At 39.4% G+C, this 18,717-nt stretch overlaps 3 protein-coding genes across 8 annotated transcripts in view; 1 reads left to right on the top strand and 2 right to left on the bottom strand.

The window, feature by feature from the left end:
* The window catches only part of rnf111 (ring finger protein 111), a 57,169-nt gene extending 46,043 nt beyond the window's left edge, over positions 1–11,126 (bottom strand). For 3 of the 4 annotated variants that reach the window (XM_079845547.1, XM_079845549.1, XM_079845550.1), the window contains exons 1-2: positions 10,716–11,125; positions 1,134–2,119 (exon numbers count right to left, since the gene is read on the bottom strand). In XM_079845547.1, coding sequence (XP_079701673.1) covers positions 1,134–2,037 — 904 coding nt within the window. In that variant the 5' untranslated portion in view covers positions 2,038–2,119; positions 10,716–11,125. Of the gene's footprint in view, positions 1–1,133; positions 2,120–10,715 lie in introns of all 4 variants that reach the window. The other variant, XM_079845548.1, reaches the window with a different exon arrangement.
* Positions 11,127–13,535: 2,409 nt separating this feature from the next.
* ccnb2 (cyclin B2) lies at positions 13,536–15,963 on the top strand. Its single transcript, XM_079810519.1, has 8 exons — positions 13,536–13,695; positions 13,848–13,964; positions 14,042–14,320; positions 14,404–14,562; positions 14,755–14,991; positions 15,110–15,250; positions 15,334–15,444; positions 15,581–15,963. Exons 1-8 carry the CDS (start codon positions 13,678–13,680, stop codon positions 15,689–15,691), a joined length of 1,173 nt encoding a protein of 390 aa, XP_079666645.1. The 5' UTR covers positions 13,536–13,677; the 3' UTR covers positions 15,692–15,963.
* A 385-nt stretch (positions 15,964–16,348) lies between these two features.
* myo1ea (myosin IEa) overlaps positions 16,349–18,717 on the bottom strand; it is a 55,135-nt gene continuing 52,766 nt past the window's right edge. For 2 of the 3 annotated variants that reach the window (XM_079810515.1, XM_079810517.1), the window contains 2 exons: positions 18,309–18,478; positions 16,349–18,057 (listed from right to left, as the gene is read on the bottom strand). In XM_079810515.1, the coding sequence (XP_079666641.1) occupies positions 17,981–18,057; positions 18,309–18,478 (247 nt within the window). In that variant the 3' untranslated portion in view covers positions 16,349–17,980. The remainder of the gene's footprint in view (positions 18,058–18,308; positions 18,479–18,717) is intronic. The other variant, XM_079810516.1, reaches the window with a different exon arrangement.

The raw sequence follows: 18,717 nt of genomic DNA, 5'->3' as shown, positions 1-18,717 counted from the left end.
TCCTTTTTTTTGTCGTAATAGGTTCATAATAATCTTCATATTAATATTGATATAGGGTGCGTTTGGTTGAGTTTATTAACCAGCTAGCAAGCTCTGCAGGGTGGTGTTATTTCACAGTTTCAGCTCAAATGCAATGCTCGATATTACCGACTTGGATATTTGAGACGGTCATTTTATAAAGATGTTTCTTTTTCAAAGACATTTATGTATCATAATCTAGCAGTTATTTTTTGTTTTATATGTTCATGTTTTCATGTACCTGTTTTCATGTCACGTCTGTATTTGTCAACAACCATTTTCATAACAGTTTTCATTATCTCAATGACGGACATGCCCCGCCCCCTGCACATGCCCCGCCCCCGAGTACTCGAGTACTCGTTTTTGAGACCTATCGATGATCGAAATGAGAAATTGACAAAAATGCCCATCCCTAATTTGTACCTGTTTTACTCCTAAAAGGTGCATATTAGTACCTTAGAGTACAAATACGTACCTTAAGGTCCTACTATGAACCTTTTTGTGGTAAAAAAGGTACAAATGTGTCCTTTTAAGGGTACTGCCCCAGCGACAAGCTGTTGCGAATGAACAACCCTAAAGTGAAGCACTTCTAAGGCATCATATATGAGAGCAATCAGATATTTATACAAAATAAATATAATATTACAATTTATATTTGCACAAAATCATGCACAGGTGAACTAAGTTACGTAGTCAGAAGCCCTATAACTCCTCCCATGTTTGAGAGCGCGTGCTACAACTGAAGATGATCACCGTTACAATGAATCGCTGCAGGTTATAAACACATCCTATATGAGATTAATCAGATATCTATACTACATAAACTTAATATTACCACTTATATATGCTTATAATGACGCGAATGCACAAGCAAACTTGACTGTGCTGGTCAGAATGCGTTGTGGACGCGTGTGCTCTTCCCACAAAAGGACGCTTAAACACAACAAATCCCAGAGAATTTGCAACGTTTTATTACATGATCAAAAAATCTAATTCAAACCAAACCAGTCACAATATGAACCAACAGTGAGCTCTTTGTGTCCTTCCTACAACTTCCTTTAAAAACAATATGTAACAACGTTAGGGTTAAGGTAAAATAATAAAAAGCGATTTACCTGAGGCCACAGCCGCATTGCTGGCTTGGCTGCTACTGCTGCTAACATCCACATACAGCTCATCCTCTGCCTCAGTGGAGGAAGGGGAGGAGGAGTCAGAGGTCAGCTCCTCACTGGAGCTGCTGGTACTGTGCAAGAGGGCATACTTCTTTCGTGCGATCACCTCTCGCTTCTTCCTCTGCAGCAGTAATCGCTCCTTCTGCTTTGGAGTCCGCTGGGCCCCGCCTCCCGCCCCACCCTTCACAAAACGTTTCCTGTGCAACGGCCTGCGTGAGCTGAGACATGGACGTTTCACATGATTGCTTTCTGGCTCAAGCCGTGCCCATTTATGCGACCTGCTGGCACGAGTCCGGGCGAGCAGTGGCCTCATCCCTACAGCCGTGCCTGTGCCTCCCACTGCACTGCCGGTGGAGGCCGAACCAGGAGCCTTGAGCTGCTGCCTGACTGTCATCGCCCCGCCATCCTCCTCTGAGCTAAGAGTGTCCGAGTCGCCAAACCGAAGGCTGGAGGAGGGCGAAGAGGCACAGTCACTTAATGAGGACTCTGGGTTCCGCTCGTCCTCGCTACGTGTCTCTAGCAGCAAGGGCCTGTGGCGGGGCGGAGTAAGGGCTGCCTCACTTACTGGTGCTTCCTTCAGAGAACAATACGACGGCCCAGGCTGCTGGCTCTTGCGCTTTTTGCGTCCCGACAAGCCTCTGTCACAGTCTCTGCGACCTCCAGCATCTCGTGAAGGCCGGTGCCTGGTCTCGGCACACAGCGGAGAAGGGAAATCACTTCCTGCCTTGCCAATCACCTCCATCTCAGCAGGGAAGCTCTTAGCTGTCTCCATGGGTTCGGGGTTAGCCAGAGGCCCCTTTAGGGGCTCCTGCTTACGTCGTGCATCAGATGGAATCTCACTCTTCATTGCGACTAACCCACAACGAAGTGCCACCAAGGCTCAATACGCTGAATCCTAAGGTTCCATTGGAGATCCAGCAATCCTACAACTGGAAAACATAGAAAATATGCACAGAATGAGAATATTGTCCCCAAAACACAAACAAATTATTAGATTGCAACTGATACCAATTACCGATTTTTTTGTCATCATGATCAGCCAATACCAATCCTGAACATTCAAGCTTCATATAAGTAATAATTAAGCTCTCTGTTGAATGTCAGTGTTTTTTCTAGATAAGTAATACCACAGATGATTTTATATACAGTAATGTTATAGATTATTGTTTTAATTGAGAATCAAATAAGCACAGCAAATATACATTTTACAATGAACATTTTAATAGGCCTTTAAAAACAGGGCTTATGCAAAACACTATCCGTATTAAGATACTCTGGCTTATTAAAGAGCCTACAAAACTTAATATTATACCCATAAGAAGTATTTAAACATTGTCTAATATGTGACTGAGGACAAAAACAAATAGGCTAGAAAAACTGCAACAATGAACAAAATGAGGACCCTGATACAAGAATGATCAGGAATATTATTCAGCAAGTGCGGAGTATTTGTGTCAAACAAATGTTGTGTTAAAACAACAATTACGATATTAAATCACAGAACATATTAGGGATGAAACGATTACCGGTTTCACGATAAACCACGATAAAATTTAGTGACGGTTAGTAATATCGTATATAATATTGTATTATCATTAAAACCGTGTGTGATTATCACGATAGTGAAAACTCGCGGTAAATCTTGTCCAGTCAACGTCAGTCGGGCGCAGCGCACCGCTGTTTTTTGAATGAGTAGAAATGGCAGAAGGCAGTGACAGCACTCGGGGGATTGTTCAGACTTCTAAAAGGACCAAATCTGAGGTGTGGTCATATTTTGGCTTTTACAAAAGTCCTGAGGAAAACTTAATCTAAGATGGTCACCCTGTCTGCAGAACATGCCAGAAGAAAGTCACTGTAATGGGGAAAATACTTCAAAACTACGAACGCAAGGCAAGTGGACTTTGACCTCAATACCAAAACTACGTCTGGCAAATACGCGAAGCGAACGAACAAATTCAGACAAGACTAGGGTGACATTTAAGGGATAATAATCAGAGCTTGACATTAACAACCGCCATTTGCGGGTGTAAGGTTATTTTGGCTGCACACTAGTCACTCTGGCTGTTGAACTTATTATAGTCTTCTCAAAAGCCATCTGTTATAATCGCGTTGCGCATTATAACCAATCACACGTGTTGCTATTGAGTTTATGAATGCAATGTCTCATAATCCGAGTCGTTCAGATTAGCAGAATTTTGTTCAGAGCGCGTGCCGCGCTCACTCGCTGAAATCTACACTCAAAACAAAGATAAACGTGGGATGTAACTACGCAAGAGATTCACTCATCATACAGTGGATGACTGTTTTTGTTCTATTTCAGCAGCGAAAATGGATTAAAAGAACACAGCAGAACCACAGCGCATCTGATTTGACTGGCATAACGCTGGCGAATTTAGGGACCGTCTCTAAAGTTACATACAACATTGCACATTCACGTGAATCGTGGCACAGCTCCGAGAGCAACCGAACTCCGGTTGTGTGTTCTCGGGTTCGGTACCTCAGTGCACACCAAGCTCTGTAGGTAAGCTTTCACATTAGCAATTTTTTAGAGTTTTTAATGTTAAAACGCCCTGAGACAACAGAAGAATAACACCGTCTCACGCGCACGCTGTAGACTTGTGGCATTTATCAGGTAACTTGGGGCGATGTCACATTACAGTCATATGTTTCAGCATGTTACAATAAATATATGGCTTGAGTTGATATAGCCTATTCCCTAATTAATTAAACAGTTTGTTATCCTACAGATTGAGAGCGTGAATGGTCTCTCTCCCTCACTCTCTCTATTTATACGCGTGTAGCCTTTACACGTGTGCATGCGGGGAAGGAGTTGCGATTTTCGAATAAAAATCGAATAATTCCCAGCGATCGTCGAATATAATTTTTGCTTGAAATGCCCATCCCTACTGAACACTGATGAGAAAATTGCTTGAGAATCTATTAACAGAGATAATATTAGAGATAATATTTATGACAAATTATTATTATTTATGCGTTGCTATTGACAACCGCCATTAAGGAAGGAAATCCCACAGAATCTAGCTTAAACAAGTGCTTAGAGCTGCTTTAGTTATTTGTTGTTTGTTAAATTTCAAATATAAAACTTGTTGAAATGTTTTAAGTGTGTGCATCTCTTCTTTTTTGAACACTCATCTCGTTTGAACAAAACCGTGATAATATTGATAACCGTGATAATTTGGGTCACTATAATCGTGATGTTAAATTTCCATACAGTTTCATCCCTAAAACATATACATCGCACACCCCTACCGCCAGCCACTAGCGACATGCAGCGATAAAGTCACTGGTAGTGTGAATGCAACTTGTTCCCGCTCCGCTGACGCTTGCGATGTGAAACAGGCATAAATCTGCATTCACACTACCAGCGACTTTGTCGTTTCATGTCGCCAGTGGCTGGCGGTGAGGTCGCTACTACTGGCCATTCCCGCTACTGGTTGCCTAGTAATGTCTGTAAATGACATTAACGAATGTTACTCCATGTTGTAGACAACAAATCAGTTTACTTGCCGCTACAAACAAAGGAAAAGTTTTGGAGGAAAAGTCTAAATATAAATGGAATCAGTACAAAAAAATGCTTAAGATTATAGATGAACGAGAAACAACGAGTGCTCTTTGTCATCGAGGCTATTTATTTGCAGCAAAAGGGCAAATGCCCGTGTGTCTAGGCTAACGAAACCATTCGCACTCGGAGTCAGTATGGCACGTACCACCTTATGTAGAGAGACATATCATAAATTAATGGACAGTTGCTGACTGCTAAAATGAGCTACTTCATCTTTCCTCGGCACTGAAGATGACGGATCACGTGTGCACCACTGACTTCACTCTTATTGGTTGTCGCTCCCGAAAGTCGCTTGCATAATGTTGAACATATCTGAAATTTGTCACATTGCTGGAGACGCCCCATCTGGTCGGCAACGGTCACTGTCGCTCGTGTCGTCAGATATTGCCCGCTCTCCATTGAAATGAACAGGATCTTGTCGCTGGTAGTGTGAAAAGACATAGCTAAATTGTCATTTAGGAATAAAATCGCGTGGATGTTTGAATCGAGATAGCAAACTTTTAACGATTAATCGTGCAGCTCTAATTCCCACCCTGACCTAGTTTTTCCATAAATCTTATGACAATAGCATAGGAAAGAAAAGGCCAGCCCACATCTCTCACACAATGTAACGCCTAATAGCAGACAGCTGTTTGTTGTTTTTGCATAAAATGTTGTTCAATACAGGTGTGTGTGAAGAGCCTCTTCATCTTGATCCTTAATGCAGTTATTTGGGCTGAAGCAACCTAATTAAATCCCTCTCAAATTAGGTTCCTGCTTGCTTGCATAATGGGTATTTATTCATCACTGCCCGTAATTTTCACAATGATTACCAACGTCCACAAAGCCTCTTCCTCCTCTCATTATGAAAATCTAACAATTCAGCCATTTTATTCATTACCTCTTTTATTCTCATCTCACAACCATCTTCCCCTATTTAATCAAAATCTCGCTGTGTTTCCGATCACTCTTCCATTCACCAGAATCCCATTACGTGCTAACATTTCTTCAGCCATCCCTAATTAACATCTCTGCACCCAGAGTGGCACCCTGCCCCAAACGCCTTACGCTTCACAGCAGCCACAGCAAGGCCCTGAGTTCCCTTACCTGTAAATTATGAAAGCAGCCATCTGTTTCATAAGGCATATAGTCTCTCGTTTTGAGTCATCTTCTCATCTAAGAGTTACTTTCCTGTATTCAGCATTCCAGGGGTTAATATCGCCACAGTGTGTGTGCTCTTTAGGACAGCACATTGACCTAACATACAAATTAGAAACAAAACTTAGAAAGAAAGGATTGCCTTGCAAAACATGCTCCCTCTTAACATGAAAGGACAAGTTAAGAATAAAGGCCTGTTCACACCGGGACGATTATCACACGCGTTTATCGTCGACGTTTAATGCCTTGTGACTAAACAAAGGGCACCAATGTGAGTGCGTGCACACTGATGCGCAAAAAGCCAGGCGTAAAAGCGTCATTTTTAAAGAAAAGCCTTGGGTTTGGGTTTTTTTGTTTGAAGCGCAGTGTTAAAAACTGGCTGGCCAATGAGACTGCCGTTTTTGTAAATACTGTCTCTCTTTTTCTTCTGTGTGACAAGCGAGTGGCAGAAGCGTAAAGTGGCGCAGAACCATCTTGTGTACCGGGAGCCCCATCTACTGAATTTGCACGTTCACTCTGTGCATGGCTAGTGGAAATCGCTTGGGTGTGAACCATGGTGTGAACACAAAGACGCGTCGAAAAACGTCTCGAAAAACCCTGGCGATAAGCACGAGCAATAATCATCCCGGTGTGCACAGGGCTTCAGACTGTTTTTAACCATGTATTACTATACTATTGTGTTGGTATCATAAATGTCTAGAATGGGGTACATAAATAATGGGTCTGCATACACTGCCATTTAAACGTTTACAGTTTAGATTGCATTTATTTGATCAGAAATACAGTAAGAACAGTAATATTGTGAAATATTATTACAATGTAAACCGTTTTCTATTTTAATATATTTTAAATTTTAATTTATCTCTGAGATCAGTATCATTATTACTCCAATCTTCAGTGTCACGTGATCCCTCAGAAATCATTAATATGCTGATTTGGAAACATTTCATATTATTAAAAATGTTTAAAACAGTTGTGCTGCTTTAGATTTTTGAGAAATTGTAGAAAAAATTATTATTAATGCCTTTACTGTCACTTTTGATCAATTGAATTCTTGCTGGATAAATGTATTCATTTCTTTCAAGGAAAAATCTAGATGTTACCGCAAAGGCCCAAACTCTTGAACAGTAGGGTAAATATCAGCTAAATCTGTGTAAATCACTGAAAGCAGTTTAAGCCAACACTGGGTGCAATCAATCATTGTATAGAATATTAATATAAATCAGAAACTGTTGCTCTATCAGAAATGTGAAAACCAGAGCTATTTCAAAAGAATAAAACCCACCTACAAAATGTCTTCCATAAAAGTAAACAAAGTCAAGTTCCCAGTAACTGCAGTCAAAATGTTTTACAGTAACTATGGTGATAGTGTTATTCTATCAAAAATCACTAACTTTTATTTTGACCCACTGAACAATATCCAGTTTCACAAACGCAAACCAAGAGAAACCCTCTCGCAACCCGTTAATCTATAATCTCAGAAAACATCAACATATGCCTATAAATGAATTTAAAAAAGGGGAACATTGTATGTGAAAGCGAAAACACATACACGCACGAAACAGGTTGTATCCGAATGTATCCCTGTTGTAAATATTATTATTACTACTGCAAGACTACAAGATAAAACAAGATGAGAAACCCAAACTTGCACCACATAAAAACAGTATAGGCCTAAGTGGGATTCTATTGCAAACTGATTTATTCACATTTATTATAAGTTTCTTAGCACAATTTTCACTCTTCACTCCATCAAGAAATAAGAGCTCAAACTGTGTTCATCGTTGTCCCTGAGCTAGACTGCCCTCCCAGGCTCCTCTGAGGCTGATCCTGTCAACCTGTGATGTACCGCTGTGCCATGCAACAAAGTGCACCACAGCACCTCCATATGAGGCGGCCCCAGAGGGCCCCATTGCGGCAGTGCCTCTTGACGCCAAGGTGGATACAGATTTCAGAAGATAGGGGATTTTAGGGGACTGTTTTAATTCCTTCCCCAGGGATCACTGTGTATATCTATGTTGAGTAGCTCCGCCATAAGCAATAGCATGACATGCGGCCCAAACGCAGGAGTAAAGAACGACTGTAAACATCACTACAAATTCACCACACAAATTAAGGTTCTTGATATGTAAACAAGTTTTTTTTTTTTTTTTATCATGTCAACAACAATAATTTTATTTCCTTTTGAGAGGCCCAAAAAGTAAATGATTATTTTAGTGAAAAAAAATGTTTTTGCAGTCAATACCCATTTATTAATATCATGCTCTCACTTTACGTCATGGAGTAGGGTCATGCAACGGATACATTAAAAATAACTTGTGCATCCTGAGATTAACTTTCAGGTGCATTTTTTTCAGATTTACTACATTCTATACAAACAAAAACCAAATGTATTTTTAAACTTCAGCAGCATGCTTAACGGACACATCCAGTTTAAACAGCATGTTTGCGTTTCTTTAGAGATTTCAGAAGGATCCCAGCATGTGGACGGTTTATTTTAAATGGCGTCCCAGATCGTGTTGAAGGAATATATGTTTGTTTGGAGCATTTTGTTTTGTCAGTGAGGCACAGTGTAATACAGAGTTCGCAAAGAAGCTTTTGTTGAAAGATTAAGCTTCCAACTGTATTGGATCTGACAGCCGCTGCATCACTAAATTTAAGTAAACGATTTCATAATGCTTTGTCTGTAAATAACGGTTTTATATGGATAATGTAGGGCTGGAACGACGCATCAACGTAACCGATTACATACTGTTTATGTTCATCCCTAATCCCCTGTCAGGTTTTGCACAATACAAAACACTAGTGCAGATGCTAATGGCCAGTATGGCAGCACCGCTTAATACGGTTGCGTTCACATTAACCATTTCTACAATGCATCAGGATACGGACATGGGCAATTCCGCATTAATACAGTAATGGACCATAACTGATTGTAGCTAGGGCTGGGCGATATATCGCATGACATTGTTAGGCGCATCTCGTCAGTAAAGGCGGTTCCTTGATTAGTAGTAAATCGCCATCACGCTTTCAGATAGAGCGGCATTTACTACACAGAGCCGTAGTTCACTGACAAGCTGAGCCATATCGCATTAATTATCGCAGGCGATACCAAATTCGTCCCCGCTTGACTGTGTTCATATTACATTATGTGGGTCCGAACCAGTGTGCGTTTGTGTCATCAAAGCAGCAGAGAGAGGGGGACAAAATGCATAGCGTTGCCCACCTCACTTTTATATTTTTGTTTTTGAACTGTTGGTTTTGTTACCAAAGCTTCAGTAGGTAATGGCATTTGCGTCTATCTGCCGCAAAGTACTGAAAACGCTCTAAAGAACGCTGAAGATGAGCAGAAATGAGATTACAGTTCTCAGCTTGCAGTACATCAGTCACGCTCGCCTGGAAAATGAGTGAAACACACAAAAACACACATTTTTATCAAATCCTACGTTAATAATAGTGATTCACTTCCGCGATTTAGTACGATTGCATTCACATCAGCAGCGAACCGTACCGGAGTTCACATAAACCGAACCCCAGACCACCTTTTTCAGCGGACTCGGGTACTGTTCATGGGTGTGCACCCGAGTTCGGAAGACCGTGTTCACATCATCCAAACGAACCGAACTCTGACGTCAATCGACCCGGGTGCGCACCAAAACTGCTAGTGTGAAAGCACCCTAACACTAATAGTGAGTGGCATATATATGCCTTTTCTATGCAAAAAAAAAAAAAAAACTTTATTAACATTATAAATGAACCTCAAGGAACATTAAAATAATAATTTAAAAAATCCATGTCATGACCCCATTTAACAGACCTCCCTCATTAATATAAATTATTCTACAATTTAAGAGAATTAACTCAAAAGTATCATCCAAACATATTTCTCCTCAATGTTATTAACAGGTCTGAGAGAAAACAGTAGTTCTTTTTTACCAGGCATGACGTCTTGTGTAGGAAAGCTGAAACACGTTATTATTAATTCATACAAATTAATCCTTAATTTGTGGTAAAGAGGCAGATGACATTATATTTTCATGAGCTGTTAAGACAAATAACAGGGATAGCATTTTCATATCTGGATGGAATACGAAGATCATTGCACTGGGAGCAAAATAAGTGACATTGCATCTTATTTTTAAGGGTTTGTTTTTCAAAACAGATGATGGAAGCACAAGAGAAGATTCTTTGAACAAATCACTGAACAGTAGTTTGAGCCATGGGGAAATTATTATTATTTTTTTTTTCATTCTTTCAGATGTCACTGATTTATGGGAGTCAACAGCACATATGTCAAGCTCCCAGAGGGGGCACATTAAAATGTTATTGTAAATGCAAAGACTGGAATCTGATCCAGCTGGCTGTTCAAGAAAACAAGAGCTGCTGACCAATTTCGTCTCAAAATGGCCAGATGAAACCAGCTTTTCCATTTCCAATCAAATAACGTCGGTTCAATAACAATCCAATAAATCATAACACAAAGGCAACGAGGGTTTGATAAACAACAGAAAAAGAGAGGCAGCGATGGCATGTTGATGTTGTTGTTCTCAGTTTCTTCAACACACCAGCTGACAGCACTACATATGATAAAACACATCCTAAAGCAGACATCTAAGACACGTTTAAACCAATAGTGGGAGCCGATCAGTTGTGTATTAGTAGCCCATTGGGCCTGGATGTGCTGGGACAAACGCACTCTCTACTGAAACTGCTAGCGGCGGGCTATTAGCCTCTCCAGTTAGTCAAACAATAGCTCATACCAATTGAAATTTACCATTAAAACAAATATAAACAGAGCCACTTACCTCTATACACGTCGGAAAACTACCCCTCTTGGACTTAATCCTCTTTCCAGTGTACAATTTTCGTCGACAGAAGTAGAAAAGTATTGGGGAAGCGAGTGAACGTCAGCGGAGGCTTGTGTGAAACTGACAGTCACACAAACCCGGAGAGGGAGGGAGATAGAGAGAGAGGCCCAGCGCTTTAGCCTCCCCGCTAACTGACGGATATTTCGACGATTCCGCTTTAAATAAATGAGAATACGCACGCGAGTTACAATATCACACGTTTAACGTCACGGTGAGCTAATCGTACGGAGAGGACATTTTATTTAGCGGTCATATATGTTTCGAATTCCTCCCCGTTTGCCCTCGGGTGCGAGTCCCCATTCCTGCCTATCCGCGGCGTCCATTAGAGCGCTGCTATGTGTGTATGTGAACAGCCCTGCTGCTGCTACGCACACACACGCGCGAGCGAGCATTTCGACATTTTACGACATTCTCGCATCCTTGACGACTCCCCGAGACAACAACATCACCTACAAAGGCTTGGCGAAAATGACTGTGAATAACCGTTAATGGTCATTGTGGTTTATTACCGACTCTTGTGAATCTATACAGATATTTTAGTGCAGTTTGTGAATACTGACCAATATGACTTACTGTGGGGAGTTGGTCTAGTGGCAGAATGTGTCAGTGCTTCATGTACTTACACTATTACATAAAGTGTAGGTGCAACATCAGTTTATAGTTTTATTGGGTTGTCGTTATTTAAATATAAAAAAAATGAATGTAATTTATATAGAAACAACACTACACAGCCCTTAATATCACAACTCGGATAAAAGCAATATCATTTGTTTAATGATATTGGTTTACTGATGAGGTGGCAATTTCTAATCTAATGTTTGGTTTGGGTTTTTTCACAAAATGGGGAATGTGTTCAGTGTCCATTTCTGCAGGTTACGCTAGTAGGTCAAGTCAGTCTTTTTGTGTTCTGCACTCACTTACTAGTCAATTTTTGGAATGAGTTATGCACTCAGAAAAAAACTTATTTCAGAATATGTATAACACCTTTAATAGTATTTTTTCTTACGTACAGAAGTCACTTGATTCAAAAGGGAGTAAAGTGAAGGAACCATGAGTCAGAGCATGGAAATGAACAAGAATTATTAATTCACTTAAAAGATTTGTTCATGAACTAATCAATATTTCAGTTATACTTTCTTATTACTACATCAATCAATGATACACATAAATGTTGCTTTTATTGTGTTTAATTAGAGAGGTTCGAAACATTTGAAATATTCAAAGACCCAATGACTTTTCAATTTGTTTGTGATTTATTGAATAAAGATTTAAAAAATAATTTTTACACACAATTTTTACCCAATAAAAAAAAGCTTGGCATAACTTGAAAAATGTATATGCATTATAGACATACACATGGAGTCTTTTCTAAGGCCACGTTCACACAGCAACAGAATGCGTTTTCAATTCCAAAAACTGACAGTGTGAACTAAAATCACCTAAAAATCCCTCAAAATTATCCTGGTTTTCCAGACTGTAAAAAAGTTGTTGAGAATGTGTTGAAATTGATATTTAAACACATTACTCCTGGTTGAAAACCCACTGTTTTATATCCTCCTTGGACCCAGAAGTATACTTTTTGTCCTCTGTTGTGGACATTATATTGTGATATATGTGAATTTCTCTGTCAACATACATGCCACAGTTTTAAGTCTGGATGCCCTGTAAAGAGCATTCAGGGCTTTTCAGAGATACCAAATGTTTGGAAGTTTTTCAATGACACCTCTGCTTGGACTTTAAAAATGACTGACATTAATTTAGTGATCAAATTTAACACTCATGTGGAAATATGATAATATTTTTAATTAATTAAATTAAAATGTTTTCAAATCAAAATAAGACTCTCTGTTATGAAACAGGACATTGATTTCATACATGTCCACTGTAGAAGACACCAGGACTTAAATCATGTTTATCAGGCATTTTGGGAGACAAGTGAATAGAGAAAGACAATAATATATGAAATATAAGATATTATTATGAAAATCTTTCCAATTACTACTCCCATTATACACTTATCTTTTCATCACATGTTGCCCCAAGAACATATTAATATGCAAATTAGATACAATGTATAGATACATTGTATACAATGGGAAACCCTGCTTATGGCCATACACACATATTGCATAAAGCAAAATTATATATCAAATCATTGTTATATCTTATAACATAGTTAAGAATCATCTTTATACAAAGTTTGGTAAAAAACCTAAAAATGAATAGATTTTTTTTATCCATTGTGTTTGCCTATTCATGTCTTTTTATTTAGTCGTGTCCTCTGTACAGGGGACATAGCATAGCATAACATTAATAAAATGTCATTTTTCAAACATGTTATTTTTCCATTTTGTTCTTATGCTCTAAAAACAATGTAATGACACGAAAAAATACTAATTTCACAAAACTTTTTTCCCTGGTTCTCTGGAGGATATGCTTTATTCAGTGGCAAGCAATGGTTTCATATTCATAATGTTTCATTTAAAAAAAATGTCCAGTCTTTAAAAATTAAAGGTCTTTGACCAGCAGACACTATTATTAACACCATAATAACTACATGACCACTTAACTAATAATTACTAAGGAATCAGTCAAACCACTTTTAAATGAGTTCAGTTCAATGTCGTCGTGTTTTAAAGAGCTTACATGTGAAACCGGAGATGAGGGATGATTGAGAAGCGTCCCTTCCCTTTTCAACCAATCGATGTCGAGTATTCCATGAGGCAGTGGCCAATCAGACAGCACGGAGCGGTATTTGAATCACCAGAAGGCCTTTGTACAGTACGGTTTGTTTTGAGCTGAGTTGGACAAGGTAACGTTACACTAAACGAAGCTAAACGTCCCGTTTTAATCTTTTTAAATTTTATTGAAACAAGACCTCTCGAAAAGCGTATTCGTCATGGAAATGCACGCTTTGGTGAGTATTTAATTCAGAAATATGGGCTTGTATTTCTCTGATAAAAGGCTTGCTAGCGCCATAGCAGCTTCATGTTGGTTAGCTTAAATTGCTAAGAGATGTGCTGAAATGGCTTGAATGTGCCTTATTTTATTTTTTGCCTTCTCATACAGCGCAATGCAAACAACCCTATTTTTATCGGTGGCAAAGGCGTTCCTGTAAACGGTGCTGCGAGGAGGGCAGTGTTTGGCGAACTTTCCAACTTTCCCCACAAACCAGTTCTGACCAAGGTGCGTGTCTTTATTTACCACCGTGCAACACGTACATTTGAGCAACAACATGATGCCACACATCCCTCTTTTTTCAGAAGGTTCAACCTGCGCTATCTGTTAAACCGACTGTCCAGCCAGCTGTTGTGCAACCCAAACGTGCCCAGGTACAGGTACAGTTACAGCACGAGGTTCCACAGCCGGCCCCAGCGGTACCCCCTGCTCAAGCTGACGTGAGCATGAAGGAAGAGGAACTGTGTCAAGCCTTTTCCAACACACTCTTTCCAGTCGAAGACATCGATGAGGGGGATGCTGACATGCCCCAGCTGTGTCCTGAATATGTAAAGGACATCTATGTGTATCTGCAAAGCCTTGAGGTACTTGCCGCTTGTCTATTTGCATTGTTTATTTTTTTTATTTCCACCTTTTGTGCCTCCTACAGCTTGTGCTCTTTTTGCAGGGTCAGCAGGCGGTTCGTCCCCGTTATATGCGTGGTTATGATATCAATGGACGAATGCGAGCTCTCCTGGTTGACTGGCTGATTCAGGTGCACTCGAGATTCCAGCTTCTGCAGGAAACTTTGTTCATGACTGTAGCCATCCTTGATCGTTTTCTTCAGGTGACTATATATATATTTTTTTCTTGTTTGTTCATGCAGTATCTGGGGTCCTATGCTATATTAGTGTATACTTTCTGGGTGATGAGTTTGCTTTTATTGTCCGAATGACTTGACCAAATTGGCTTTTAAAACCAATATATCAGAAAGTAGCCCCGTCCCCCCAAGTTAACCCCCTTTTTCTTTCTTTTTCAGGTTCAGCCTGTGACCCGTAAGAAGCTCCAGCTAGTGGGGGTGACTGCAATGCTGGTTGCTTGTAAATATGAGGAAATGTATGTGCCGTTGGTTGGGGACTTTGCCTACATCGCTGACGATGCCTTCACGAAAGCCCAGATCAGAGAGATGGAGATGTTGATTCTCAGCGAGCTGAACTTTGAGCTTGGTCGTCCTCTGCCCCTGCACTTTTTGCGGAGGGCCTCAAAGGCTGGCAATGCAAGTGCAGGTTTTATAATCACTGTGGTTTGGCTGGGTTTTTTATAACTTTTTTTTTATTTTTTAGAAAGCTTCAGATGTTGCCTTTTTTGTTTTTAAATATTTAACTTCTTTCTAGGCTGATGCTGAGAAGCATACACTGGCAAAATATTTCCTTGAATTGACACTACTTGACTACGACATGGTCCACTATAACCCTTCTGAGACTGCCGCTGCTGCTCTGTGCCTCTCTCAACTTGTGCTTGATGGCCAAAAATGGGTAATTCTTTCTTTCTCCTGCCATACATGCCTGCTTTATGTATATAAATTTTTTTTTTTTAATTTTTCCTTCTGCGGTTTCAGTCACCAACCCAACAACACTACTCCACCTATGACGAGGCCCACCTGAAGCCCATCATGCAGCATATTGCCAAAAATGTGGTTTCAGTCAATGAAGGGCTCTCAAAGCATGTGGTAAGTGCTTTTCTGTTAGACTCTTTACACTTATGCATTTGGACGATTCTTTTTCAAAGTGACTTACAAAAAAGGAACGCAAGCATGGGGGTTTAGTTGTACTGAATGGTAGGCTGACATTGTCCATCTCTTACAGACTGTGAAAAAGAAATACTCCAGCAGTAGGCTCATGAAGATCAGCCTCATTCCCCAGTTGAAGTCGTCACTTGTGAAGGATCTGGCTGCTCCTCTGCTGTCCAGCTCCTGAGGATTTTAATTACGTGGGAATGGACGCTAACACTTGCACTTTATTTCGTGTCAGCCATTTTGAGAGATGGTCTGCTACTTTTTAAACCAATGTACATACTTTTGGGTTGTCTGTATAAATAAATGTTTCTACTTTTTTTTTTAAACATTAAATTTAAGCCTAGGGTTTAAATTGTTTTACTGTTTATATTATGAACTTGCTGGAGCTGTATTTGCTTTACCTCTTAGTGGGCAAATTGAGCTGAAATCATTAAAATCCAAAGATTTTATGCCACTTATTGACTTGTGTGTTAATTCTTACATAAGTTAGGACTCTTGGGTTAAAGGTTCATCTTAAAGTTGAAAGTGTTCGGATTCCACACAAATGATATACTGGTAAATCCTCAGTCTTTACACCTGCTGTCAGAAATATCACATGCTTATTGGGAAAAACCTCTCAGTTCATTTATTTCCTGAAATGAAACTGGCAAGTTTAAGTCCTTATTCACGAATACTATTTCACAAATTTGTGCCTTTAAATATTTAAGGTGAAGAGTTGCTCTAACATTAGGATTTTGTGTGTGAGGTTAAAGTTCAGCTCATTTGTTAGTGAAAATGTTTGGATGCAAATTTCCTGCGCACATTTGTGGTTATGTATAGTTAGAAATTGAAACCTAGTGTCTTGTCAAATGGGCATTTATTAAACCAATAATTACACATTTCATAAAATTATCTAAAATGGTCTTGTATTGAGATGTAAAATGGCAGCAATATTCAAGTAAATTATTTGCAACATGGGCTGGATTCATTAATTATTTAAAATTCTTTACAATGTTATTAAAGTTATGTATATTGTGTATCCCCAAAATGAGTTTGTTAAATATAACTCCTAGAAGGATGTTTCTGTCAATGTAAATAACTTAAAAGTTAGGATATCCTACAAGTGCCCAAAATTAAGATTAATTTCATCAGTTTATTTTGATGGGTGTTCCCCAAGTAAAGTTCCAGATGGAAGTAGCATGTCTAATGATTTGTCTGAACCAATTCACTTTGAATGTATTTAATGTAAAAAGAGTTACAAATGCAATGTTTAACATTTGTTGTATTATACAGGCAACCTCATCAGTAGGATATTATACAATCAGACACCAATATCTGTCACTTTATTCTTAAGAAAAAGATATATGGGAAGTGATCTTGGGAACATCTAAGAATTTATCTTGAGAAGTTGACTTCCATAGTATGGAGAAAAAAATATGTTGGAAGTCAATAGGACCCATACACTGTTTGGTTACTGACGTTCTTCAAAATATCTTCTATGTTCAGCAGAAGAAAGAAATTCATACAAGTTTGTAACAACTTGATGAGTGAATTACACAATTTTCATTTTTGTGCGAACTATCCCTTTAAGATGATTTTAGTAGATCCAGCCCCTGATTCATCTCTTCACTGATTAGCACCTTGGCAAATGTTGGTGTGGATGACCTGACCAGTCATTTGTATGATATTGTACTCATAAAGTGCTTTGCATCTACAGTAACATATGTGGTGAGTGTAGGTTTTCTAAATAATGCATGGAAATACCACTGCAGTTAAAAAGTAAACTGTTGGAATCTTTTGCACAATGATACATTCAGCATTGTTATGAGATTATGAACTTAAAATCAAAAGCATAGTACAATCCATGGTTTTCAAGAGCTGTAGTGCAGTTTATACATTTGGGGTTCTCTTAACTACAATGTGAAAGGCGATAACATGGTAAAACGTTCCTTAGCAGCAAAACATTTCCCACTAAAAACCATTGATTTGGACATGACTTCAAGAGATTGGAGAAAAAAAAATTACAAACAGCAGGTGACTCTAAAGCAAGCACCTTCATTTACATATAAAATCTATCCATTTCAAAAGCAAAATAAAAAAAGCCTGTTCCCACATAAAATGGCTACTTCATCTCTAAGTGAATTAAGATCACTTTAAATATCAATGACAGATGAACAAACCACATCAGAAATAAACTGTAGAATGCTGTAATATAAATACAATAAATAGTTTTGATCAGTGCTCACAGGGACAGCTCAGTTTTCAGCGCCCTGGAGAAAAACTTTCATGTCCGGTCGGCGTCCCCCCGCATGGCCTCAAGAGTCCGTGGCAACACAATGCAAAGCTTATGAGGAGTTCAGCCGCAGCCGTAGTACACCTCGCTCCTTCCTTCATTATCTCCATTTCCCCTCCTTTCTTTGTCTTTGTCCTTCTCCCTTTGTCCAAGTCTGCTGAGGTTCAAGTCTGGTCACCTCATTTACAGCAGAAGAGGTTAGATCTTGGTCACATAGTTGTTTGGGAAAAGGCCTTGTTTACCTCTCAGTCTCCCTGTCCACCACCCAGAGGCATCTAGACAAAACAAATAATGCATAAACATAAAAAAGGCACTAAAAAAAGAAAACCAACAATGTATCTCTAAAAAAGATTCAGATACATGTAAAATGCCAGCAATATTCATGTAAACTTTACAAATGGACCGGATTCACGAAACATTAAGAATATAATTTTTCTAACTGCCATTTTCTAGCTTAATATAAAAATTTTGCCACATAAAAAAAACCATTTAAATTACACAAAATAAGCATTTTGTACGCTCACACCTTCTTTAATGATGTCAATGATGTCATCTGCATTGAAACTGAGCTCATCTGTGTCTTGGGCGTCGTATGCATAAAGGGCTTTACATTGAGGCACCTGGGGCTTCGGCTTGGGGGCCGGTTTGGGCCGACCACCTCCTGGAGCGGGCCTGTTGGTGGACTGTCTGTGGGCCCTTGGAGAAAAGCACAGAGGACATGAACTCATGGAATTGCACGTGACGTTTCTAGCATTGCAGCAACCATGGGAACATGCTTCTACAAGTGAAGGTAAGTGTGAAGTCAACTAAGGTCTTGAAGCACCATAAATCTGCTGTGAGAGGGTTAGTTGTCTGATTTTGTGGTGTTAGTTCATGTGTTCCCAACTAGGTGGCGACAGATTCACATTTATCCATAGTGGCACTGTCAGTCTGAA

This window comes from Gobio gobio, assembly GCF_949357685.1.
Source record: "Gobio gobio genome assembly, chromosome: 2".
Lineage (NCBI taxonomy): Eukaryota > Metazoa > Chordata > Actinopteri > Cypriniformes > Gobionidae > Gobio > Gobio gobio.
Note: the sequence above shows the minus strand (reverse complement) of the source record. Positions and strands in the feature narration are given on the sequence as shown.

What these genes read in the sequence shown, in the direction of transcription:
- ccnb2 (XM_079810519.1), top strand. An exon ending in TGTATCTGCAAAGCCTTGAG is followed by an intron (nt 14,321 to 14,403) that starts GTACTTGCCGCT and finishes CTCTTTTTGCAG; the next exon opens with GGTCAGCAGGCGGTTCGTCC. An exon ending in TCCTTGATCGTTTTCTTCAG is followed by an intron (nt 14,563 to 14,754) that starts GTGACTATATAT and finishes TTTCTTTTTCAG; the next exon opens with GTTCAGCCTGTGACCCGTAA.